The 25,910-nt window shown below is 35.9% G+C and overlaps 2 protein-coding genes across 4 annotated transcripts; one reads left to right on the top strand and one right to left on the bottom strand.

The window, feature by feature from the left end:
- The first annotated feature begins 7,026 nt into the window (after window positions 1–7,026).
- Window positions 7,027–16,493, top strand: LOC137742143 (cysteine-tryptophan domain-containing zinc finger protein 3). Of its 2 annotated transcripts, none has more exons than XM_068481909.1 (14): window positions 7,027–7,562; window positions 8,477–8,549; window positions 8,656–8,786; window positions 8,910–9,308; window positions 9,401–10,635; window positions 10,825–11,282; window positions 11,388–13,147; window positions 13,228–13,379; window positions 13,942–14,102; window positions 14,222–14,382; window positions 14,604–15,366; window positions 15,474–15,631; window positions 15,723–15,844; window positions 16,218–16,493. In XM_068481909.1, exons 1-11 carry the CDS (start codon window positions 7,401–7,403, stop codon window positions 14,796–14,798), a joined length of 4,887 nt encoding a protein of 1,628 aa, XP_068338010.1. In that variant the 5' UTR covers window positions 7,027–7,400; the 3' UTR covers window positions 14,799–15,366; window positions 15,474–15,631; window positions 15,723–15,844; window positions 16,218–16,493. The 2 variants fall into 2 exon arrangements, with proteins under 2 accessions (XP_068338010.1, XP_068338008.1); XM_068481907.1 differs by having other exon boundaries at window positions 11,376–13,147.
- A 1,082-nt stretch (window positions 16,494–17,575) lies between these two features.
- On the bottom strand, window positions 17,576–24,667 carry LOC137742142 (cullin-1-like). 2 transcript variants are annotated; one of them, XM_068481905.1, is made up of 21 exons: window positions 24,562–24,667; window positions 24,505–24,521; window positions 23,512–23,676; window positions 23,307–23,406; window positions 22,989–23,174; window positions 22,814–22,861; window positions 22,519–22,726; window positions 22,368–22,441; window positions 21,501–21,590; window positions 21,333–21,413; window positions 21,187–21,246; window positions 20,385–20,414; window positions 20,217–20,303; window positions 19,986–20,135; window positions 19,806–19,861; window positions 19,554–19,674; window positions 18,876–19,037; window positions 18,617–18,760; window positions 18,288–18,506; window positions 18,035–18,202; window positions 17,576–17,876 (listed from the first exon to the last, which is right to left on the bottom strand). In XM_068481905.1, exons 3-21 carry the CDS (start codon window positions 23,640–23,642, stop codon window positions 17,775–17,777), a joined length of 2,217 nt encoding a protein of 738 aa, XP_068338006.1. In that variant the 5' UTR covers window positions 23,643–23,676; window positions 24,505–24,521; window positions 24,562–24,667; the 3' UTR covers window positions 17,576–17,774. The 2 variants fall into 2 exon arrangements, with proteins under 2 accessions (XP_068338006.1, XP_068338007.1); XM_068481906.1 differs by adding an exon at window positions 23,871–23,999 and having other exon boundaries at window positions 24,505–24,657.
- Window positions 24,668–25,910: the final 1,243 nt, after the last annotated feature.

The raw sequence follows: 25,910 nt of genomic DNA, 5'->3' as shown, positions 1-25,910 counted from the left end.
CCACTCCACAATATTGTTGTATCAAAGAAAAGAAAACAAATTGATAGTCTATTCTAAACTAAGAGAAAGGAATTCAAGTATCATAAAGCGTCATAAGTTACACATAAAATGAGGTCGACTTGGACCTATAAATAAATTGGAACAGAGGAAAAGGCATGCCGATTAAGAACGGATGTCCGATAATGGGCATGTACATGTTTCACACAATATTGTAGCACGTGAATTATTTGTTAATGCTACACTCTAAACCATAAGCGCATGTTTGATGGTCTAGTTGGAATAGGTTGTGACCAATTAAAATATATTTAAGTTCAGTTCGTTGTTTGTTATGTCAAAATATGAGATGACAGGTTTCAAGTCATGTCTGACCAATCCCTACCAACCAATCCTATCCATTCTAACCAATCCCCGCCAATCCAATTTTATTCTTAAGGCCAGAGGTCATCCAGCCTTACATTTGTATTATAACACATGATTAGTTGTTATTATATCATGTGACTATACCATATCATAACTTTTCGAAGATGTGTACAAACATTAATTTTTTTTTTTTTTGACTTTTAATAAACGATATTATCTGCATTAAAGAGAGGAGAAATAAAAAATAAAATAAGTGGGGGGTTGGTGGGGCTAAGCCTCACATTGTGCTAGACAATAATGTGGTTCAAATTCGTCTTTAATGAGAATCGAATTAAGACCTCTTACTTACAAATGAAGAGAAATACTAAGAAACCGTAGTATTAAGTGGCGTGTACAAACATCGTTTAAATTCCATTTCTGATACTAAAATGCTTCTGTTTTTTGTTTTTTGTCAATTGGAAATACTAAAAGAATGCTATTTATGCTTCAATTTGGCGTTTGGAATCTTTGGATGGTCAAATTAAAGAGCACAAATCCAAGCACATTCTTTCATAATTAGCGAGGAGTATATTCCAAAAACCTTGTCCTAATATACATTGAAAGACATGCTTCCCATTTGTAGGACCCAATTATTGCCTTGTACTTTTAATAAAAAATAATTGTTGTCGCTTAGTATCACGGTCTAGTGGTATTTCTCTTCATTTGTAAATGTGAGGTTTTAGGTTCGATTCTCGCCAAAAGGCAACTTGAACCACATTATTGTTAACCCATTGTGAGATTAATTCTACCTTCTTCCCTTAGTATAAATAATATCATTTGTTTAAAAAAATAAAAAATAATTGTTACTATTTTTTTTTTTTAACAAACAATATTATCTAGCTAAGGGATGAGGTGGATTAAACCTCACAATGAGTTAGCAATAATAGAGTTCAAATTCATCTTTGGCAAAATTCGAACTTAAATTCTCTTACTTACAAATAAAGATAAATATCATTATACTGTAGCACTAAGTTGCAATAATTATTGCTATTTATAAGCTTACTAATTACTTGATGCCGTCTGACCGTCCATTTATATACAAAAACATCTGCCTTTACTACTTACTGATTTCCTTTTGATTTTCTGATATTTATTGCTAATCATTATCATTAGTCAGTTTCCAAAAAAATAAAAAATAAAAATCATTATCATTAGTCTCCATGATTTACGTCACGAATATTATTCGACTTTTTACATGCAATGAGTCATTTATTAGTATTTGCAAATCACAATTCAATACAGCTACGTAGATTATTTTTTGGGGAAGTATTACGAGCATTCCAAAAATTTTATTTTACATTCCTCACAAGTGTATTTTTTTTTTAATATAGAAAATTTAGAGTGTAGAATAAGATTTTTGGAGTGCTAATAACAATTCCTCTTCTTTTTTTTTAATCATAAATACATCTCCATAACGAACCCAATAAAATCATAAAAAAGAAAAGTAATTTATATCTTACAGACTCTAAGAGCACATGAAAAGTTTTATGCAAACAAATCAACCCCATTTACTCGCCGGCAGGAAGTTGTAATGCGACACCATTTAGTATCAAACTCATCATAAAAATGTATTATACATGCACTCGTGTAAGTCAAACATAAGGTGTTCTCTAATTAAGTAGATATGGTACCGCTGATCGTGCATAAAAAGATCAAAGAACTTTGGTTACGTACATTGTTAACTTATGGGACAAAAAGCACCCGCATATTTTTGTCTCAATTCTCAAGTTCAAATGTATTTGCACTTTAGTGGTATTTCTCTTCACTTATAAGTGACGGGTTTTAAGTTCAATTCTCACAAAATGCAAATTTGAACTACATTATTACTAGCCCATTGTGAAGTTTAACTTATTTACTTACTCCCTTAGTATAAAAAATATCGTTTATTAAAAAAAAAAAAAAAAAAAAGGTGCAAATGTACTTTAGAAAAGAAAAACAAAACACATGCTGCTTTAGGATGGGCCTCTCATGTCACCTGCCTCGTGTATTTCGTGACTTTCATTCTTCACGGTGGCGTTTCCTACTTTGGTTTTAGATATTGTTCCAATAACAATAACAAAATAATGTTTGTCGATTGAGAGAGATTACAAAACGAGATTACTTACAGCAGTGTTCCGAGTCACTAATATGAAATCTTACAAAAAAAAAAAAATACATTATTTTATGTTACTATGTGAATCACATGATGATGAGCAGCTGATCTTTTCTTGAAAAATATATTTAATAAAATAATGACTTTCTAAAGGGAATTAAAATAATGGCATTAAAAAATAAAACCTCACTTTAAAGCAAGCATTGTGCACAAGAACGGAATTGGAAAAGAAAAAACTGCATATGTGATAACGAAATTGACAGCAAGAGCATCGGATGGTATTTTGTGGATAATCTATGTCAATGCTCCCAACCCATTATGTGGGTCCCTTCATATTTGTGGCGTGGTTATGTCTGTCTGTATAGACGGAAATGGTTATTTTTCAAATCCCTTCCATCTGAGTCCACTTAGCATAAAATTTAGATATTTTAAATTTGATTCAACGATTACAGTTATTATAACTTTTAATAGAGCCTCCTGTTTTTAGTCGTTGGATCAAATTTCAAGAGCCCGGATTTTGTGCTCAGTTGACTCAGGTGGAAGGGATCCGGAGATGATCCATTTTCTATATAGATGACAAAAAGAGTGAAGTTTTTACAATATTTAAATTGTCAGTCGCTAATGAAGATTTTTTTGAACAAAATATATTACCTACATCGAGGGGAAGGAAATGAGCTTAGTTTCACAGTAGGCTAGCAATAATGTGGTTCAAATTCGCCTTTAGCGAGAGGTGTTATGTTCAATTCTCGACAAATGTAAATTTGAACCACATTATTATAGCCAAACTTATTGTAAAGTTTACCACTCCCCCACTCCCTTAATGTATACTATTGTTTGTTAAAAAAAAAAAACATGTAGGGTACTTAGTAAGTTAATTATTTTTTTAAATATATTTTAATAAAAAAATTAAAAATTAAATTAAATTAAAACAAAAAAGTTAAATAATAAAAAAAATACTCCTAAGTTGATAAGCATGAGTTAGGAATAATTCTTCACGGTGGGGTTTCCTATTTTGGTTTTAGATATTATTCCAATAACAACAACAAAATAATGTTTGTCGATTGAGAGAGATTTTTACTAAACGAGATCATTTACTACAGTGTTTTGAGTCATTAATATAAAGTTTTACAAAAGTAAAATTACACATTATTTTATATTACTGTGTAAATCACACGATGGTTAGTCTCACCTGCCATTAGCAGCTGGTCTCTTTTTGAAAAATATATATAATAAAATAATGACTTTTTAAAGGGAATTAAAATAATGGCATTAAAAAATAAAACCTCACTTTAAAAGCAAGCATTGTGCACAAGAACGGAATTGGAAAATAAAACAACTGAATTTGACAGCAAGAGCATAAGATGGTATTTTGTGGATAATCTATGTAAATGCTCACAACCCATTATGTGGGTCCCTTCATAATTGTGGCATAGTTTTATCTGTTTATATAGACGGCAAAAAGAGTAAAGTTTTCATAATATTTAAATTGCCCTTCTCTAATGAAGATTTTTTTTTAACAAATGATAGGTAGGTAGACAGACTTAACTTCATAGGAGGTGAGCAATAATGTAGTTCAAATTCACCTTTGATGGATAGACCTTACGTTCAATTCAATTCTCGCCAAAAGTAAATTTGAATCACATTATTATGGCAAGCTCATTGACTCACTTTCCTACCCCTTAGTGTATACTATTGTTTGTTAAAAAAAAACATGTAGGGTACTTAGTAAGTTAATTGTTTTTTAAAATATATTTTAATAAAAATAATAAAATTTAAAATAAGTAAAATTAAAACAAAAGAGTAAAACAATAAAAAAAATACTTGTAAGTTGATGAGCACGAGTTAGGAATAATTCAGACTATCATTTCAAGTAAGTAACATATGTTAGCTGTTTTAACATTTTGCAGTTACAATGAATGTAAAAAGGAAGGCAATGATTTGAAAATATATTTTAACTATTTCAAATTACGTGTTTGAACACTTCTTCTATGTTCACTGGTAAATAAATAAATTTTAAATTGAGTTCATATTAAAATGAATGGCCGACTAACATATTATCTGATGAACAAATTTTAGTATATATTGTATCACAGAACTCAAATTTTCCAATTTGTCCTTGAAAATTCAATAATCTTGTATTGATTTCAACCAACGGTTATTATACAAAGCTCAAAAAACAACATTGAAATAACTAACAATTTGTCACACATGAGTTACAGTGAATTATTGCTTTCGATAACTAAATTGAAATTAAAAATAAATAAATAAATAAACTCCAGACATGACAACCGCATAAAGATAGGGACATTTTTGTCTTAAAACATATGTAAGCATGGGAAAGGGGTCATTTCTGAATCTCTTTCATTAAATTCACCAAATCAATCAATTCAGATATTTGAAATTTGATCAAACGGCTATAAACAGGGGATCTCTTTAAAAATTATAATAATTTTAGCCATTAGATCAAATTTCAAAGATCCGAATTAGATTAATTGGGTGTATTTTGTGGAAGATATCCGAAAAGAATCCCTTTCCGTAAGCATAGACCGGTCAACCAGTTGAGGTTTGCTGTCTCCAGTATCCACCAAACCCACTTGGTGCGTGCTTCTTTCTCTTTCAATATTATTATTATTATTTTCTTCTGTGAAACACTGCGGTAAATACTAAATAATTCCTTTTTTTAATTAATTTCGAATTTATATTTTTCGTTTTTTGATTTTCCAGTGTTGCTCTGCTCTAATTTTTTTTTTGTTTTTTACTTTTTTTTTCCACCTATTTAAGTCGTTTTTTACAGTACGGAAAAGTCCTGTTTGGGGGGATAGGTATAAAAGAACATGCTTGATTTGCCAGCTGACAAGTGGATAAATGGTAGAGAGTTTTTTCTCCCCCACGCGCTTGGATTCTATCGAGTTTGCTTTTGTGCCCCGAGCTTGCAATAGGGCGGCTTGTTCGGTGGCTTTGTATGTTAAACCGTAATGAAGGTTACCATAGATCGAGATTATTGTTTCCTAAATTTTTATTCGATATTTTTGTTGAGGATGTAAATATTGTTATCTGAATTGATTAATAAACTATCCGATTTGACCACAAAAAAAAAAAGAAAAGACAAAGTTGCTGCATACAAAATAATTTTTTTTTTAAAATGAGACAATTAATAGCAAGTCACGATGTTACAATCTAACATGCCAGATAGTTCAAAACAAGATCCTAACAAATCAATTGTTTAGATTACAATTTCTCAACATAACATGCCAACTAGTTCAGAGTAATATTCTACTATTCAACATTGCATGCCAAATGTTCACATCTAGTCCCAATTACTAGATTTTAACTGATAAATGACTAAATTTACAGTCTGGCACCATAATGTGCCAAATAGTTCAAACAAGATTGTTGAACCAATAATTCAAATTTATTGTTTGGCAACATGACATGTCAGATTGTTAAAATATGATTCTTTTGATCTTATGATTCAAATTGAGAGTCTAGAAACTTAGCATTTCGAGAGTCCATACGAGATTATGTTAAATAAATGACCCTTGTTTACAGTCTGACAACACAAAATATCAGGTACTTCATGCAAGATTTGACTAATAAAATAATCCAAATTTATAGTATGTTTTCCTCTAATTCAAAAACGAAATTACTCTTCTCGATACGCTATCTACATATTATTCCAAGTATAACAATCTATACAAGGTACCATTTAAGAAATTGTAAATATATTTTTAAAGTAACTCAGTAATGCTTTTATTGATTATTTATTCCAACGTTAGTTTTTAATTTCATTACAACCCACGTTCAAGTAATTATAGAAACTCGATATAAAATCCAGCATGAAAAATAATCCATATAAACATATATTATATGAAAACATATATTTTTGGTAATCAAAAGTTTAGAGATAAGGGAGACTATTCTATTACAGGACATACCACAAGTCTCTTTGAGGACTTACGTGAGAGTCCTAGCCCCTTTTTTAGTTTTTGCAATTCGCCAACCAAGAGGAATTGCCAACAACGGTACTCGAACCTAGATTTTAATTTATAATAAAAAACGATCCTTACCAACTCAATCAACTATCGTTGACTTATATGAAATAGATTTCATAACGACATTTTGCTCGTACGTTTTAACTAATTAACAAACTTGTAATCTATTGTAGAACATTCTTGCTATCACACTACTACAAAAATCACCTGTACTTCACAATTAGAACACTTCAAAACTACATTTTTTTTCTCAGGGCCGAAAAAGGGAGAAGCGTGCAACCACGCGCGTATTCTTGCGTCTCAAACTATAAATTCTCAGTCTTTCACAACAGGGCCATTACATAAAAAAGAGGAAATATAGGGGCCAAAACGAAATAAAAGGAAATATGTAAACGGTGTATGCTGGTTAGATCCTGGTTCTTTCCTAATTCTACGTGGACACATAAATTACAAAAATTAATATTATTGCCAGAAAAATATGATTAATTAATTAATTTTTGCTTCGAGCGAAAGAAAATAAAAATAATCAGAAATTAAGAAACCGGCTGCTGTAAACACCAAAAACCAGAGAGAGAGAGAGAGAGAGAGAGAGAGAGAGGAGAGAGAGAGAGCCCTGCTGAATTAAATTTTCAGCTCAAAAGAATTTACACGCAGAAAGCGTCTCCGAAAAGCATAAGATTGTCGCTGTTGGCGAAATCGGAGCTTTTAGAAACCCAATTGGGTTTGTTTAATTTTATAAATTCGTTTTTTAATTCGGGAAATTTTGGAAGATTTGAATTTTGGGATTTAGGGTTATTGATTTTTGAGGGTGTTTGTGTGATCGGGTGGGAATTTGATTGATAGGGATTTTGGATTTTGTTGAATGGGTCGTGGTTTGATTAGTAGTTGAAGAATTTGAGAGAGAGAGAGATTTGTGGATGATTTCTGTGGGGACTAGGGATGCAAGGAAGGGGATAGAATTAGGGTTTGCAGGTAGGATAGAGATGGAGGATACTGAGCTTGAAGAAGGCGAAGCTTGCTCTTCCCACATCAATGAATACGATTCCAACATCGATGTCGATGTTGCTCTCTCTTACATCGTAAGCATATAGAAACACATATATGTATTTATACATGTAGATTTGGATATACATGTGTTTATGCTGCTTAAAAGTTTGATCCTTACATGAATATCGGTTTTGAATTGCTCGAATTTTTTTTGGGTTGACTTGTATGGTGTGTAGATCCGAGCTAATGGAGTTTGATTGAAATTGAATTTTACTTTGATTATGTTAAGAATTTAAGGGCACGTAATGAACGAGAACTTTTTATTGAATTAAATTTGAGTAGAAATCTCTTACTTGAGCTTAAGAAGCTTGAAGACTTGATATTTGCTTTCAGGGAGTGGAGCTGAAGTTTAGGACTTTGTTACTTAGCTCATGGTTGTTGTAATGTACTTGCAGTGTTAACATATCGTATTCGTCCACTTTGTAATGTAAGGATTTATCCCTCTTTGACTTATGGTCTGGCATGAAAATGCTGTTTTGAGGGGTTGGATCATGCAAGTAATTGGTTTTTGCGCTGAACTTATTGGTTATTATAACTGTTTAACGTGCCATATAATGTGCCATGAAAACGATTCAGTTTGGAATCCATATTGATGTACTGTGTAGTTATGAGTTATATGGGATTGTAAAATCTGAATGTTAGAATCAAGTTTTGTAGAATTTATCTACGTTAGCTTCAAATGCGATGGGTGACCTTTTGGAATTTGAAACTGGGGTTTTGAGATTCTGATACTTGTTTAAGTGTTGTTGTAGGGTCATGAAGTGTGATTGCTTTAGGTAGTTAATATTTGGTAGCTCGACAATTTCAAATCTTAAATCATAAAGATGCCTAATCTTATGAAAAGCGTTATTGAAGTATAACCGTCTTGTTTCTAGCTCTTATTACTTTGCGTCTCTTTAGACGAGCTTTGCATTTTAATGACAGATACTGCTCTCTCTGGTATTAGGATGATAAAATTCAGGATGTTTTGGGACACTTCCAGAAAGAATTTGAAGGTGGAGTTTCTGCGGAGAATTTGGGTAAGTCAATGGAAGAGGATTACATTATCTCTTGTGCTTGAGAGATTCATTAATTTTAAGTTCCTTCTCTTTAAGTAACGAGTTGGCAATCAATACATTGCAACAGGGGCAAAGTGGGGTGGGTATGGCTCATTTTTACCTTCCTATCAGAGGTCTCCAGTGTCGTCTCATCCAAAGACTCCGCAAAAAGTTCAGAACTGCAGCTTACTCAAATCTCCCAACAATTTGAAACTTGAGGTATCAACTCTCAGCATATCATTTCCTACTTATATCTAGTTCTGTAGACAAACCTTTGTCTTGTAGTGGTTTATTTGACAATTATCAGTGTACTTGAGCATCCTTCATTATTTTTCTACACAGGCTGGTCAACGTAACAACGTAGTTTGTTATAATACACCTCAGTCAGTGGGAGTTGGACCTGCTTCTACAGGTTCCACTTCGCTTGTTGCACCGAAGGCACCCTCAGCAAATGATCCAGTCAAACAAGAAGGAAGTGTGTCATTAATTCAAGCTGACCAGTACGCTCCTCGGCATGAATCTGCAAACAAGAAAGATATTAATTCATCAGACCAGAAAACACTGAAGGTGCGACTTAAAGTGGGATCGGATAACTTGTCAACACGAAAAAATGCTATCTACAGTGGGCTTGGTCTTGATGCCACATCGTCTTCCTCAGTAGATGATAGCCCTTCCGAGAGTGAAGGGATATCTCATGAGCCTCAAGATGCCCCATTTGAATCTCCCACCAGTATTCTTCAGGTGAATCATCTCCCTGTAATATTCAGATGTTTTCTGTTTCTGAAATAGTGTGCTTAATCTAAAACATTTCTTTTGGCGGTGCTCTGGAGCAGATTATGACTTCCTTTCCCGTGCATGAGGATATGATGTCACCTCTTCACGACGACCTCATTTACTTAATTGAAAAGGAAAAGCTCCTAAAAGAGGGTAGAGTGAATGGAAATCATACCATGGAGGGAGGTGGGAAAGTGTCAGGATCGAGGAAAACAAAATCGGTTGAAAGAAATGATTTGTCAGCAGAATCAAAGAGTGGGAAAAATAAGGATGGAACTGGGCTTCTGTCAAAGAAGGAACATGACATTGATATGTTTGCTTGTGAGGAGCTTGTTTCTAAAACCTTGAAGCTCCCACTTCTATCTAGTTCATTTTCTACTGTCAATGATGTGATAAAGAGCAAAGAAATGGATAAGAAAACTTTAGTGAGGGATAAGGTCTTCCCTGGTCAAGCAGAAGATGAACCAATGGAGCCAATTTCCACCCAAGAGGATGGCTGGGTTGAAAAGCGAAATGCCAATTTGGCTGGAAAGGTTCAGGAAGATAGAAAAGTGAATGTGAGTGAGGACGTTTTGGTTCATCCAAAGAAAGAGGGCCATTGCAGAGTAGAGAAGACTTATGAATCAGTAAAAGGTGACTTAAATGTTTCCAAAGGGAGGAAAGCTCTAAATACTGAAGTCATGGACCATTCAAAGCAGAAAGTCAATCAGAAGGCTACATCACATGAGGTAGATGATAGAAGACTATTTTCTGGGAAGGAGTATCCAGTACCTGGGGAGAAAAACAAACAGAAGGAAAGTCACAGGAACCCGGTTGCTGAGTTTCCAAAAGAAAGCTCAAGGGTTGGTTCTTCTTCAGCGCCCAAAATGAAGGGCACTCTTGCAAATAGTTCTAATATTGATCAAAGCAGGGATACATATAGAGATTTGTTTGGGGATATAGACGAAAAGAACCAAATGAATTTATCTGAACTGCTGTTTGAAGAAAAGCTTAAGGAATCTGATGCTGTTGCAAAAAGCACATCTGCAGTTAACAGTGCATCAAGGGAGAGACAAAGTGGCAATAAATTTGATAAACCATCAATTGCAGACTCATATCCTATGATGGCTTCAAATATAGCCCCACGCTCTGGAAATGGGCCTGTGTCTGCTGTGCCTCCTGCTACGGGGGCTCCTGCACTGATAAAAGATAATTGGGTGTGTTGTGACAAGTGTCAGAAATGGCGGCTTCTTCCATATGGTACAAACCCGGAGAGCCTACCTGAGAAGTGGCTATGTAGCATGCTTAATTGGCTGTAAGTTCCTTTATCGTAGGCATTTTCTAACCTATCTATCACTACGTTCATTACAGTACATATTATATCGCTGCATCTACAAAACCTGTAGTGGTATACTGATGTATGCCATTTTATAAGTTGTGACTGTTCATTCCAATCTCTCTCGCTTTCTATCTCTCTGAAGCTCATCTCTTGATTCAAATGTAGGCCTGGGATGAATCGGTGTAATGTAAACGAGGAGGAAACAACAGAAAAGACGAAAGCTCTAATTGCACAGTACCAAGTTCCTGCCCCTGAGAATCAAAATAATCTGCCCAGAAATCCTGGTTTAATGGAGGGAGTGGCATTGCCTAAGCCTCGAAACCCTGACCAAAACCTTGAAAATTTTGGTTTGCCTGCCATGCCTAGTGGTGGAAAGAAAAAAATTGGAGCAAAAGAATTGCCAAATGCAACTAATAAAGATGGTTCCATTCAGTTTCCAAACTCTATGAAGAAAACCATGCAGGCATCAGTGAAGAGTAGAAGCTTGAATGATGTGAATCAGTCTCCACTGCCAAGTGAACCTGATTTGCAGCAGCTAAGCAAGTCCAGTGACATGGCAGTGGAGAAACGAAAACACAAGTACAGGGAGAAGCATAGAGATTTAGAGCGCTCTACTGGGGGAGGTACTGTATGAAACAGCATTTTTTTTTTTTTTTTTTTTTTGTGCTTTTAAGACTTCCTTAATTAATGTGAATGCTATTTACGTACTAATACAGCATGTCAAACAGGTGACTTCAAGAATTTAAAGATAAAGAATAGAAGAGACTCTGATCCAGATTCTTCTAGAGCTTCCAAGAAAATCAAGACTGAAGTTAAACATATCAATGATGAAGGATGGGCATCAGACTACAGTGGGGCAGTTGGGGAGGTAGGTCCTAGCTCAAGTGGTGGTTTTCTGACTGCTGCTGCAGGGAAAGATCAAATTAAGAACAGGTCACATGCCGCTTCTATTACAAAAGCAAAAGATGAAGCTTTCTTAAATAGTCGATCCTTAGATGTGGGAAACATTGATTCTAAAGGTAGATCAAAAAAGAGAAAACTGAAGGAATCCTCCGATTCTCAAATTCATATGGGTTCCATTCCAGCTACAGGGCATTATGTTGAGGATCATTCAGTCGCCGTGAAGGAGGAGTTTAGTGAGAACTACCGCAGGAAAGAAAAGAAGGCAAGGACTTCTAAATCCGATGGGAAAGAGTCTAGTGCAAGCAAAGGAAGTGGTAGAACAGACAAAAAAAGCAGCCATGCAAAGAACCAACAACATAGAAAAGATATTGGTAGCAGCTTAACTCACCGGAGTAGGAATGATGTGGATTCCTTGAAAAAAGATTTGGGATCTGTACAGGTTCCTATGGCTGCAACTTCAAGCTCCTCCAAAATCTCTGGCTCCCAGAAAACCAAATCCAGCTTTCAGGAAGTTAAAGGTTCACCTGTAGAATCTGTCTCATCTTCACCTATGAGAATATTGAATCCTGATAAGCTTACATCAGTACGCAGGGACCTCATGGGAAAGGATGAATCACAAAATGCTGGTCATTTTGCCATAGGTAGCCCAAGAAGGTGCTCGGATGGCGAAGATGATGGTGGGAGTGATCGATCTGCAACAGCAAGGAAGGACAAAGTCTCCACTGCGGCTTATCATGGGGCCCGTGAGTCTTCTGTGCTTGATTTCCAGGACAGAGAGAATGGAAAGCATTATCACTCTAATGGATCGCACCCAAGAAAGTCAGGGAAGGGATACTCTTCTTCACTGTCAAAGGACAAGAACAGGAGCTTTGAATCTGATTTGGACATTGGTGAGGCCAAGAATTCTAATGTTCTCAGTGAACAGAAAGATCATTCACCCTCCCATGGAATAAAACCCGGGGATGGTAAAAACAAGTTGCAGGAGAAATTTGGGTCTAAATCTGGTGAAACTGAGAACAAATATGTCAGCAAGAAAGATGTTACTGGAAAATCTTCCATTGAGAGCAGTAAAGGGGAAGGTCAGTCGAATTTTGGGGGGCATGATGGCCCAGATGTTAAGCCAGAAACGATTTGCAAAAAAGATGCAATTTCTACTCCCAAGCAGAATTCACTGCAAGATTGTGATGGTCAAAAGTCATCAAAGATTCCTTCTGAAAAAACTGAACGAGTGGATGCAGGCTCAGTTAGGGGGAGGTCACTACCCTTGCCACCCTCTGGTGGATTTCAAAATGAGATTACGGGTCGTTGTCCCCGACCAGCTGTGGGTTCTCAAAAAGGTAATGGTGCAGATAGCTCACAAGTTGATGCCTCTGAAGGTAATGATGCTCTGAAGCAAATACAAACCAGAAGGGTTGATAATCAGAATGGAGCTCAGCATATCAGTTCAAGGCATCTTGCACAGAATGGGCACAGGGCCAGGGATATTGATGCCCCTAGTCCAGTTAGAAGGGATTCCGGCAGCCAGGCTGGTACTAATGCTCTGAAAGAGGCTAAAGATCTAAAACATCTTGCTGATCGCGTCAAGGTTTTAACCATCGTATTTTTATGATTAGATGTTGCTTTTCTCCTTTCTGTGATAATCATGTGTAATACTAATCCTTGCAGAACGCCGGGTCTTCCGAAAGTACAGGGCTTTATTTCCAAGCGGCTGTCAAATTTCTTCATGCTGCATCTTTGTTGGAGAACATTGATAGTGCCAAGCATATTGACATGACTCAGTGCATGCAAGTGTATAGTAGCACCGCGAAACTATGCGAGTAAGTTAAATTTGAGCCGTATTAATACTTATTTTCTCGTGGCACATGCACTGGTTTTGGGTCTTAGTGATCATATCTGTTGACTTGTGCAACCTTGCTGTGAGTCCTCCTCTACCCTTTGTGGAACCCTGCATGTGCATTGGGATCCATAATATGGTTGTCCGCAATTTTAGGTGGTACTTTCAACTATATTTTTGTGGTTTTTACCATCATGTATTTGGACTTGCATCGAAAGCCCTTTTGGATTGGTTGGGAGGGGTGACAGAGAAAGTGTACTTTTGGGGTACGCATAGCATTAGCTCTTAGGATGTAGGGAGTGATCTTCTTATACTGTTGAAGCTGTCATCTGTCTTTTGCATGTGGGATGTGCTTTTGGGCCGTGCTAGGTATTGATTGTGTCGTCTTTGGTCATTAGAATAGTTATTGGCATGTACTGTAGTGGCACGTATAGGAGCCATTCCTATTTTTTAAGTGTGTTCTTTGCAGGCTTTTATATTCTAATGGGTTCTGCAGCTTTCATGCCTTTTATGCTTTTCCTTGTTAATTAAAAATTATCTTATAGGTTTTGTGCACATGAATACGAGAAAGCCAAGGATATGGCTGCTGCGGCTTTGGCCTACAAATGCATGGAAGTGGCTTATATGAGGGTGATATACTCCTCGCATGCCAGTGCAAGCAGAGATCGTCTTGAGTTGCAAACAGCTTTACAATTGGTTCCTCCTGGTAAATTGACCAGCGTCCTAAGTGAGCTGTTATTTGGTGCTAGAGGAGCTGCAAGGCTCTTAGTAGCCTTGTTCTGAGTTGCTGCTAATTTGATATCCGTCTTGTTGCTTTTCTATCAGGTGAATCTCCTTCTTCCTCTGCCTCTGATGTTGATAACCTAAACAACCCCTCAACGTTAGACAAGGTTGCCTTACCCAAGGGCGTTAGCTCTCCCCAAGTTGCTGGAAACCATGTTATTGCTGCCCGAAACCGTCCCAATTTTCTCCGGATGCTCAATTTTGTAAGTTTATGTAGATCCTATTCTGAAACTTTAATTTGTTTCCCTTGTACTGTTGCACATTTTCATCAGAATTATTTTTCTAAATCTTTAGTACGTATAACGTGGTCAGAGAAGGGCATGAACAAGAATTGACTGTCAATTTATTTAGGAATGGGTATTCTCTTTTCACAGTAGAGAAGTGTGGACGATGATGAACATTTTGTAAATATGATTTCTTGCAGGCTCAGGATGTAAATTTTGCAATGGAAGCGTCGAGGAAATCGATGCTTGCATTTGCAGCTGCTAATACAAACACGGGAGATGCTAAGCGTGCAGAGGGTATATCTGCCATTAAAAGGGCTCTTGATTTTCACTTCCAAGACGTGGAGGGATTACTACGTTTGGTACGGCTCGCGATGGATGCTATCAGCCGTTAAAAAAGGCAAGTAGTTGTGGGATGATTCAACCCTAGCAAAAGGTCTATTGGTGAATCCTTGGTCTCATGCCTTAAGGAAGGCGGAAAACGAGTCTGGTCTTGATACTTCTGCTGAACTGCTCGGAACATCTGTTGAGCGACTGATTGTTTCTCTTCATGTTTCAAATACAGCGAACGCCTAGTCATTTTATTTTATGTGGTCTCGAATCTGCTTTCTAGCACTGACAAGTCATCGTCAAGTACGGCTCTGATGAAAAGATTCTGGAGCAGCTTCTGAAAGTGGATTTACTTCATCAAGAATGTGAGGGGCAATATAATAGTTGTATATAAGGACGAGAGAACCGAGTTCTAAAATCAATAGGGGGTTTGTTTTGAGTCCCAAAACCAGAACTTACAGCTTTGGAGATTCTTTATTGTTGAGACTGTTAACTTATCTTGATAATTCGTTATGTTGAACTTTGTGGAGAAGACTGGCAGCTGCCAGTGTGTGCACATACTATCTGATCTTGATTCAACAGTTGGGACCACACCGACACTGTAGAAAAGGGTGGAAAAGATGGAAATCGTAGGTATGCTGTTTTTTCTAATAGATAATCTGTATTTCCCCGTCAAACCTTTCAGTTACCATTTGCACTTTTTTGTCTGAATTTGATTTTGATACGTGTTACATGTGCAGGTTGTCTTCACTTTTGTTGTAGTTAGGATATCTTCTTTGCGTTAATAGAGACGAAATCAGATGAAAAAGGAAAAAAAAAACATTATCAGCGAATTATTATCACTGTTATGCATGTTAGCTCGAACCTGCTGCGCTTGCCTGAGTTTCTTTCCTCAAAGGTTTGTTAGCCGTAACTGTTGGTGGAAGTTTGATGCTTCATTCTAAGTGCATTCATCTCTAACTCTGTCTATTTTCACTTTATCTTGCCAGTGGCGACAATGTATATATACTAATCATTGAATCGGGATTATTGAAGAATCTGCACGTGTTTCCGTCTGTAAAGAGAAGGGGATCGGTTGGATATTATTAACTCGGTCCTTCAGATCTAACAGGTAAGGTTCTAATGATTTAGCAACGTTAATCTGTTTTGTCGACTTCAGATAATTAAAGATATATTTGCATACATGAGAGGAGGGCAGGATTGAGCCGAATTACTCTTCTTCTGTACCCTTCCCTTTCGTCTTTACTCTTGATTCTCCTTTGATTTAATTCAATCCAAGGGCTAGAGAAAGAGAGAGGAGTGTCGGGAAGTAGAAAATCACTTTCCCATTTATGTGGCATGTATGAGAGATGTTCTAGGGTTTTAAGTAAGAATGCAACAAATCCAGAGACGTCTGACTGATCGCTATTGTTAGTGCCAGTCTTGTAGATTGAATTTGAGGAGCGTATAATGTTTTGCTAACCGAACTGGGTCTGTGCTTGCAGGTTGAGCAGCGGGGATAGTTGCGATTTGTGCAGCTCTAGCGAGTAGACGTATGAATTCGGTGTGATATTCTCGTTTTGAATTTTGCCGGATGTGATGTGGATAGTATAGTTTCCCAACAGTTGGTGATTAAACGATTGTTTAGTGAGAGAAATAACATTTGTTTAGGTTTACACAATAATGTTTAAAATCAGTTCAGTTAGCGATGGTTATTATCCGGGTTTTATAAATTATTCATGGAAAAAAGCCGGAAATGTCAACGGGAGATTTTGAGTGCTCTCTTTTCTGTTCAGTATTTTATGCTCTAAGACGGAAAAATACATTTTGTAGGTTTTTATAGGCCGCAACATCTCTAGAATTTCTTCCAAGAATTTTATGGTGAAAAATTGTGACTATAACTCAGTAATTCTTGGCTACCGAGTACTACGGTCTGGTGATATTTTTCTTCACTACAAGCGAGAAGTCTCAGGTTCGATTTCCATAAAAAATGAATTTGAATCACATTATTGCTAATCCTCTCTTAATGTAGATAATAATATCGTTTGTTTAGAAAAAATAAAAACTCGTAATTCAGTGAAAATGGAAATTGTTGAGTTTTTTCAAGACATTTTGTGTGCACGGTAAAGAAAATATTAGTCGGGGCTCGGGCCATGGGAAGGCGAATATCATGCGGAATGTAATGAGTTATAGTTAATAGTTTTGAGACCAACAATTCACCCCTAAATTACACGCTCACTTGGCGACCAACGAATGCTTTTAATGTTTCAAACTCAACTGTTGAATTTGATATCAAACAAAGAATGAACGAATGAGTTTTTAATGTTTTAAACCCAACTCTTAATATGACATCAAATCAATCTGAGTGACCATGTATCCTTAGTCGTTAGGTAACAAAGAGAACGGAACTCACGAAACATATTTATATTCCCTTTCCCGAATACATCAATCGAACCACTCCAAACCCACTTGTGTTAAAAAGGAAACTTTTATAGTGAAGCATAAACCGAAAGAAAAAAGGTTAACACCGGTTCTGGGCTTGTGCTTTTAAATTGATTAAAAACGCTTTTAAAAAAAATATTTTTGAGTTCCAAAAACACAAGGTACTTTTTGCAAGAAACATTAGTTATATATTTCTTCCAGAAAACACCTTATGTGCTTTTATAGAATTTACTTGCAATTTTATTAAGGATCGATTCTAAAAAAAATTTCATCAAAAGCACTTCCAGCATTTTAAAAACACTTTCAAACAAGCTCTTAGCCTTCTAAAGGTCGTTAAGCAACCACGAAAACACTAAATAGCAGTACAAAAATCTTAATATTATTGCCAATAATAATATTCCGCACCCCCCCCCCCCCCCCCCCCCCAAGTTAGAAAAACATAGATAATGGATCAATTGCACAAAAACTCGTCTGAAAAATCCTAGCATTTCTAAAAGAGCTGCACACAATATACAGCAGATCTCTCGGGTCTCAAATCCGAAGACGAAGAAGAAGAAGAAACTATGGCTCGAGCTTTCTGATTAGGGTTTTCATCCAGTCCCAAAGCCCAAGCACTCGAATCAGGCAAGATACTTGAACATGTTGGGGTTTTCCTTGTCCCTCTCCAGGTAGTCGCGAGTGATGAGGTCTTCAATTCGCTTCTTAATTGCTTTGATGTCGGGCTGCACATTTCAAGTCCGCCCATAACCGTTGCCAGAACGGATTAAATGGGAACAAAAGAGCACAGAATATATAGATACAGATACGAGAGGCAAAATGTCTATATGCGAACACCAACGTAAACTGAAAAGTGCATCCAATGACAAACATAATGTAGTACCTTGAACATTTTTCCCAGCTGCTCAACGCACTCCAAGACTAATTGTTGATGACCCAAAACTTTCCGACTCTTCATAATCCTAACAATTGCAGCATCGATAGCATATCTCCGGTCTTTGTCAACATCTTCAATCACTTTCTTCCTTTCATCTACGGGTGGGAGAGGAATCTAAGGATAACAAAACAGCCATAGTTAATGAATCTTCAGCTCTCAGAAAAAGAATGAAGTGGAAACAAGTACAGGGATCTCAGACCTTGATTCTTCTCATTTTATCCGTGAACTTGTAGTTGAATTCAAAGCTGTCGTTCGTTGAGATGGTCTTTGAATTTGGCTCCTTGATGAGAATCTTGTACTTGGCACATGAGAGCGAATGAAGCAATCTAACCAAGTCATCATGAGTAAGGTTCAACTGAGTCAATATTTCTGAATAGCTCAATTTATCAGCGCTGTTGAAGAGGAGCAAGAGAGCAGCCTGTGAAAAATACAAGCAACACAACTTATAGTCCCCGTACTCGAATACTCTTGAAAAAGTGACATTCTGCCAATGGCCAAAATAAATCAAGCAAAATATTGTCGAATAACCTGATAGGTTGACACGATCAATTCAATGGGTCTGGTGTCAAACTTGCCAGTAACATTGCACGTGCCCAATGAGTAAATCCATGTAAGTTTCCGGTGTTTCGTTTTTGTTTCATAGAATCCCTTGAAAACTTCAACACATTTCACCTGAAATAGATATATACGCCAAATATCTATTCATCAGGTATACCATATTTGGGAACGTGTATTTCCAAGCGCAATCTATATTTGCAGTGGAAATCTTCCACAAACTTAATATTACCATCTCTTCAGGAAGGTTAAGATCAAACGATTTATAACTTGGCCAGTAACCAGTTGTAAGCACGGTGACTGTCAAGTCCATCCCAGGATTCACGGCAGGGTTATGGTGAAGATACTCCTCAAACCCTTTCTGGTGGTCCCGAGCTATTGTCAAATCAGTGACCTGAAAGATAATTTAAGAAATTCAATCTAGGTCAATAAATAAGTTCATGAAACAATTTCCTACTTCATCTTAGGTCAATAACAATAATTTTCCTCTCCACCTTAAGTCAATACCACTTGCTAAAATTTCTCTTAATTGACCCAATCCTAGTATTAAAAATACTTGGTGACCACAAAGACAAATATCCGCAAAGGGATGAAGATATTGAAAGTACTTTGCAGGATGTGCATCAGATGGCTAGACAGTTGGACTATATCTTTTTTTTTTTGTTTCGCTTCACATGATTGTAATGGTGTGACCCAGTAGCTTACTTTGTAGACACTGGAAAGGGTGGTAGTCAAAGATGGGGTTTGTTGTTCCCGATTGGGTTTTTAACTCTCTTGCTCGAGATGTAAACATTTCTATACGAACTTGATAATTGACTATCGTTTGACGGAAAAAAAAAGAAGGAAAATATCTCTATTAACAGCGAAGTAACAGTCAGAAAGACGCTCAGGGAAAAACAGGTTGACTCACCATTCCCTCCATTTTTGACGTAAACTGTCCACCACATTGCTGCTTGAGCTTCGTCAGAATACTTCTTTCGTGGTCCTCATTGGCACTCCGATCAAAAAGTAACCGACGGGCTAGTTTTTTCCTGTGCATAGAAAACAATTACTTATTGTCTACTGAGCTGCACACACTAACCAGCAACTTTCTGACAAGAACTTAACTGGTAAGTGACACGAAACCACATACGCTACATATTGATAGAAAACATGGATTTACCTGTAGAATTCTGCATAAAGGTCTTTGTCACTGATATAAGCAAGCAGCTTAACAACCTGAAAACAGTTAGATGACAATCTTAAAATTAATCCAAAAGATCAAGTTCAACAAGAATTACCAAACACATAACCAACAATAAATGAAAATTCATAATAAGAAAAACCCTCAATAAAATAATACCTTCTCAAGCGTTTCTTCTATGGCCTCATCGCTCAACCTATCACTCCCACCCTTCTTGAGGATATTATCACAGAATCCCGCAAGTAATTCCGCACTTGAACTCCCAGAAACGGATTTATTGCAAAATACCTCAAAAGCCTCTTTCAATGCCTATTAAACACCCAACAGAAAAGGGCCTCTTAGAGAAAGTAACAAGACAAATGTAAATGACAAGAATTGTGTAACACTAACCTTGTGAAAGAGTGTGTGGTTCTGAAAGCTATCATCAACATATTTCATATACTTGTCATGCAGCTCAATTATGTTTTTGATAAGGACCTGAAAACCACAAAAGATACATCAACTACGGACCTCCAATCACTGCCAAAATTATCAAATAATAAGGATTAACGTAGTTACCTGTTCCTGTGTGCCACCTCCACCTCGAGCCTGCAGAAGCAATTTTGATACAAATTAACACCATAATATAAAAAGCAAGATGAACACATATTTAGTTCACTCCTGAATGCTTAATAGGATTCACCAGGCACACACAATACAAAATCAAATAATACTACAGATCAAGAACCCTTGGGCCTTGGCACAACTTAGTCAACAAGCGTTCAAGGAAGGACAGCTTACTATAACCTCATTCCTCTTATCACTTTTTTCTCTTCTTTCTCAGTAGATTAGCACATATAATGCCATGATCCTTTTGAACTTAATAAGCATTCGAGTCAAAACTCCAAGTTGAGTAATTAAATGTGCATCAAGCAACCATGCAATAACCTCAACTCGGGCATCACTTACACTGATTGTAAGTTATAATTATATAATGAAAAAACATGATAGTACAAAAGCATGTTTCATATATATAATACATATACACACTATGCAAACACCTAGTTAATATTCATACATCACGCTTGCATCTAACTTTTTGAAGTAGCCAGAACATGGGACCAATGACTTCAAAGACATCCACAAGATACATCAAATAGAGAGGCAACACCCAGGAATTTTAGTGATTAGCAACTACACTCCAGCATGCATACATAGAATGGTAAGCAGAATAAATTTAAATAGATCCATAACAGAATACAAAACATATGCAGCAATTACCCCTATACTTGAGTTCATATAGGATAAATATATGGCAGCAATTACACCAAGACACTTGTTAATATGTCACTTTCAGCATAAACAGAACAAGATACTGAACCTGGCTACTTGCAGCATCTTCAGCCTGTTGAACCAAGGCCGTACCTTCAGCAGTAATATGCTGCAAACCATTACATATTTTAGTACTGTTGTAATAAAGGAGCATCTGAAAGAGGTCGGAAGAACATGAACTAAAAACAAACAAACCTGTTTAAATACAAGACTAACAGGATCCAAGCCTTTAGGTATTTTGTTGTAAAGTCTAAATATCCTAGAAAGATCATCCACCTAGACACAAACAAGCAGGCATAGTCTTAGAAATACAATAGAAGACTGATTACAAACAGGATCATAAACTGCATGGCAATAAGATACCTTGTCCAATCTCAGCATAGCACGACATCCAGAACCCTCCTTCTCAAGCAGTTCAGTTGAATAAACGATCAACAACTCATGTTGCACTTTCTACAGGTCAAGAATGCAAGTATAATTCAGATGAACTTGAAAGTAAATAATATCATGATATAATATAAATGAGATTAAAAATAATACAACAATATCAAACCAGAACTGTTTACACTGCCTTTTCAATTATAGAAGTAGGGTCACAACATTAGGCAAATTACACCATGTTCAATGTAACAGGTTGTTTTTAAACCTGTTATGCATGCCTAATGGATCAGTACGTTCCGTACCACATTCCATGTTGCACGATATTGATGGATTTTCTAGAATGGTACATCCCATAGATTCCTAAAACATTAGTGCTAACACACCTCTGAATGCTTCAAATATCAACAATTGGCCCACGGTTTTTATAAGATTCCTCTGTGAACAATTAATTTATTGCTAATATTCACGCAGGATCCTACTATAATATACACGGGCACCAACAACCCCACTAGTACAATAATTATGAACAAACTACAGACATATTTATGTACATAACAGTCTATATGTATTTGGTGGAAAAACTTTATCAAATTGTAGATACCACACAGCCACTAATAAATATACATGTACTATCTACCATCTGGATTCTCAAAATATATTATTATACACAAGCACCAACGATCCCACTAGCACATACTACAGACTCCCTTCATACATTTATGTGCATACGTAAATACATATATTATATCCAAACACTTTCTCAAATTACAGCTACCACACAACTGCTGATATATATACACATACTTTACTATCTGAATTCTCAAAATATAATGTTACACATTAACTAACCTCCACAAGCTTCTGTTCACTGCTTGAATGAAGGTAGTTGTTAACTCTCTCTTTCTCCCTTTTCAAGCATTCCTCTGCCTGTATAATTCCACAAGAGGTGTTAGACAAAACTACACTGAAAAGCCACACACACTCTTAAGCACATGAAAACTTGCCTTCGACATGTACTCCGGACAAGTATCTGTCAAAATCCAATTAGCTGCTTTACGAGAATAGTATGCACCACTATCTACTAGCAAGTGTGCTTCAAAGTCCTGTTCATAAGACCCCATTTGACCCATTCCAATTTCAACAAATATATCTACCACATTCTTCAACAGTGCTCTATCAATCTGCTCTCCCTCACGTTCTTTATCAATCTGGAGAAAAAGTATTGGTACAACATTCATCATGGCCAGGATATTTGTGCATAAAACATAGACTTAATCACGAAGCAATAAACTTACAAGATCAATAACAGCAATTTTGGCATTCGCATTGACCTCCCGATAAACCTGAGGTTGTATATTCAATACATTTGAGATCACTAAAGCCCCTTTCGACAAACAACAAAGCATATAAAAGGGAGTAGGTATTTTTGCATAAAGTACGTAGAAGATATAAAAGAGTCCAATAACTAACCAAATCACGAAAGCAGGTTAGTCCAACTTCATTTAGTGCAGGAAGTGACCTTCTTGCAATGAAGTAGCGATCAAGATAGTAAAAAAAGCGTGATAGCCACCTAACCATAAGTTTATGATTTGCCCATCTTTTTACAAGCTCCCGCAGCATAAACTCGGCATGCTTCTCTCTAAGTGCGGGCAGCACCTAATACATAAACAGTTAAATACAACTATGATTCTACGCAACTTCAGAAAATGATGAAAGAATGTCACTTAAGTAAATGATCAATACAAAGAAACCATAAGCAAATATTTCAGAATGTTCCTTGATCCTCACTGTTGAAGTAATGTATTCCTCAAATGCTTCCCGGTATTTGTCATATAGTTGTTGAGAGTAATCATTGGGGGGCTTTTGAGTACACATGTTATAGATGGTTCTGTACGTAAAGTTAAGGAGAGGTTCACCTCGGAGAATGCACCAATAAGGAGAAAATAAAAGAAACACAGTATTTAAAAAGTACATATAAAACAACGAAGGATACGTGTAAAGCATTATATGTTCTTCTGCGTTGAACTGAGGCTCCTGTAACCCCTCTAGGATCCTCTTCAGCTTCGTGATCCCCTTCTGCATATAGTCCCATCCTTGATCCAACTCAATAACTTTGCGCTCCATTTAACAAAAGATTTGCTACCCTCCCACTATAACTCTATCAACATAGAAAAAAACCAACAAAATGTTAACCATATTGCCTACTTGTACATTCGAGCACACATACTGTTGTGTGCAAGTATAGTCGTGTAATAATTTGGAAACGATTATAGATTAGCAACCAATAGTCATACCAAACGAGTGGCAAATATATAACAATCATATATTCCATAACACCAACAGAAAATATACCGCCACATGTGCTCCACATCATCCCACGTGTTAGGCTTGAAAATTCCGTCACACGTGAGGGGGTGTGTTGAGAGGAGGGACCTTGCATGTGCTTATAAGTAGTTGGGCTACTTGGTGGAACCCAACTTTCTTCGGAGCAAACCATGGTAATCAAAGAAGTAATAGCAATGCCATTAAAATCATGGAGAAAAACCTAGATTAATCCAGAACAAACAACACTAAATAGATGATGAACAAATGATGACATGGAAAATACTCCAAAATAAAAGCCAATAAAATGGGGAAAACCCTAGATAGATCATAGATAAACAAAAATTGAAAATCATATATTCTGCACAGAACACGTAAACATTGCTAACAAAAAAACCTAACAAACCTAACACACAGATCGCTGAATAAACAAAACCCCAAACAAAAAAGAAACAAAACCCACAATCATCCATAACAAAAAAACAAAAACAAAAAATTTAAAATTTAAAATTTAAAAAAAAAAAGCACGAAAGCAATATTACACAGCGAAGAACAAGGAAACCCTAGAATCGAAGCAGACGAACAAGAGGGCTGCCGCTGCGTACGGGCTTAGAATATTTATAAACAATGGGAAGAAGGAGTTGCAGAGGAAGAGAGACTCTACCTTCGCGAAGAATTCGAAAGGAAGAAGAAACCCTAATTGCAGAGAGAGAGGGGTCGATCGTGTGGAAAATCGATAGAGTTAGGGAAAATCCCGAAATTCCAACCCCTGGAAATCGCGGAGAGGAAAATTAGTGGGAGGACGAAAGAGAGAGAGAGAGGGACCAATTGGAGGTCAGGTTTTTCTCCTTTTTTAAATAGAAAAAAGCGAGGACGAAAATATTTAACAAAATATTAGTCAGCATTACTCTTCGGAAAATAGTAGGAATTTTATTATTATAAAATTGTTAAGAGATAAATGTCAAATGTTAATTTGATAGTTGATGTCGCAATGTTGAATTTTTTTTCTTTTTCCAACCGATATGTTTCTTTGTTATAAATAATATTTGTAAAATCCATTTTAAAAATAAATCAATTGGTGCATTAATAGAATCCACATAATAAAATAATTTAAAAAAAATTGACATCATCTTTTCTCATATGTCAAATTTGACATATGAAAACTCATAGAGCTCATTCCTATATTCAAATTTGATTACATAGAATTCCATCTAGGATTTGACATCTCATTTGGAGATAGTCTAATTATTTATGGGCCTTTTTTTTTTATTTACAAACGATAGTGTTAATGGATGAAATGTTTTTTTTACAAACAATAATGTTAATGTGGTTCAAATTTGTTTTTCGTGAGAATCAAACCTAAAACCTCTGACATACAGATGAAGAAGAATACTGCTAGACAATAGTACTAAGTGACTAATGAGTGAAATTGATGTTTGTTACTTGTAAGTGAGAGGTCTTAAGTTTGATTCTCGTTAAAGTTGAATTTGAACTGTATTATTACTAGCCCATTATAAGGCTAAGTTCATCTCCTTCCATCTAATATCTTTGTTAAAAAAAAAACATTAATAGATACTTGTGAAGAAAATCACTTGAAATGCTTTTTCAATATTCATTTGTGTTTTTATTAAGAATTGATCCTCATATTATCTTAACTAAAAACGCTTTAAGTCATTTTAAAAACATTTTGAAACGAGCCAGATGTCCAAAATGATTGTGAGAAAATAATATTTTGATATTTCATTACGTTAAATTGATATTTATATTTATTTTATTGTTAAAATTAGAGAGTCGTGCTATGAATAAAATTAAGTTATTTTCAACTCAAAGAAATATATTTACTTCTAAATTTAAACTACACATTAATAGAATTTTCTTTGTCAATAAAAAATATTGAAAAAACTAATTAATCTTCTTTCATTAAAAAAATAAATAAAAACTAGGTAGTTTTACAAAATTAAAAAATAAAAAGAATTGTCTTGTACCGTAGGATTCTCGTAACCCAACAATACGTTAAGCCCGAGAAATATAGGTCATTGAATAAGCCCCATGGACCAATATAAGCCCAAA

This window comes from Pyrus communis, chromosome 8, assembly GCF_963583255.1.
Source record: "Pyrus communis chromosome 8, drPyrComm1.1, whole genome shotgun sequence".
Classification (NCBI taxonomy): domain Eukaryota; kingdom Viridiplantae; phylum Streptophyta; class Magnoliopsida; order Rosales; family Rosaceae; genus Pyrus; species Pyrus communis.
This window is presented reverse-complemented; position numbering and strand designations above follow the sequence as displayed.

Excerpts from the sequence above, each read along its gene's own strand:
- LOC137742143 (XM_068481907.1), top strand. The coding sequence starts at position 7,401 with ATGATTTCTGTGGGGACTAGGGATGCAAGGAAGGGGATAGAATTAGGG. Across the intron at positions 8,550-8,655 it reads AGTTTCTGCGGAGAATTTGG|GGGCAAAGTGGGGTGGGTAT; the intron begins GTAAGTCAATGG and ends ACATTGCAACAG. Across the intron at positions 8,787-8,909 it reads CCAACAATTTGAAACTTGAG|GCTGGTCAACGTAACAACGT; the intron begins GTATCAACTCTC and ends TTTTCTACACAG.
- LOC137742142 (XM_068481905.1), bottom strand. The coding sequence starts at position 23,642 with ATGGAGCGCAAAGTTATTGAGTTGGATCAAGGATGGGACTATATGCAG. Across the intron at positions 20,304-20,384 it reads GAGGTGGCACACAGGAACAG|GTCCTTATCAAAAACATAAT; the intron begins GTAACTACGTTA and ends TGTGGTTTTCAG. Across the intron at positions 20,136-20,216 it reads ACCACACACTCTTTCACAAG|GCATTGAAAGAGGCTTTTGA; the intron begins GTTAGTGTTACA and ends GGTGTTTAATAG.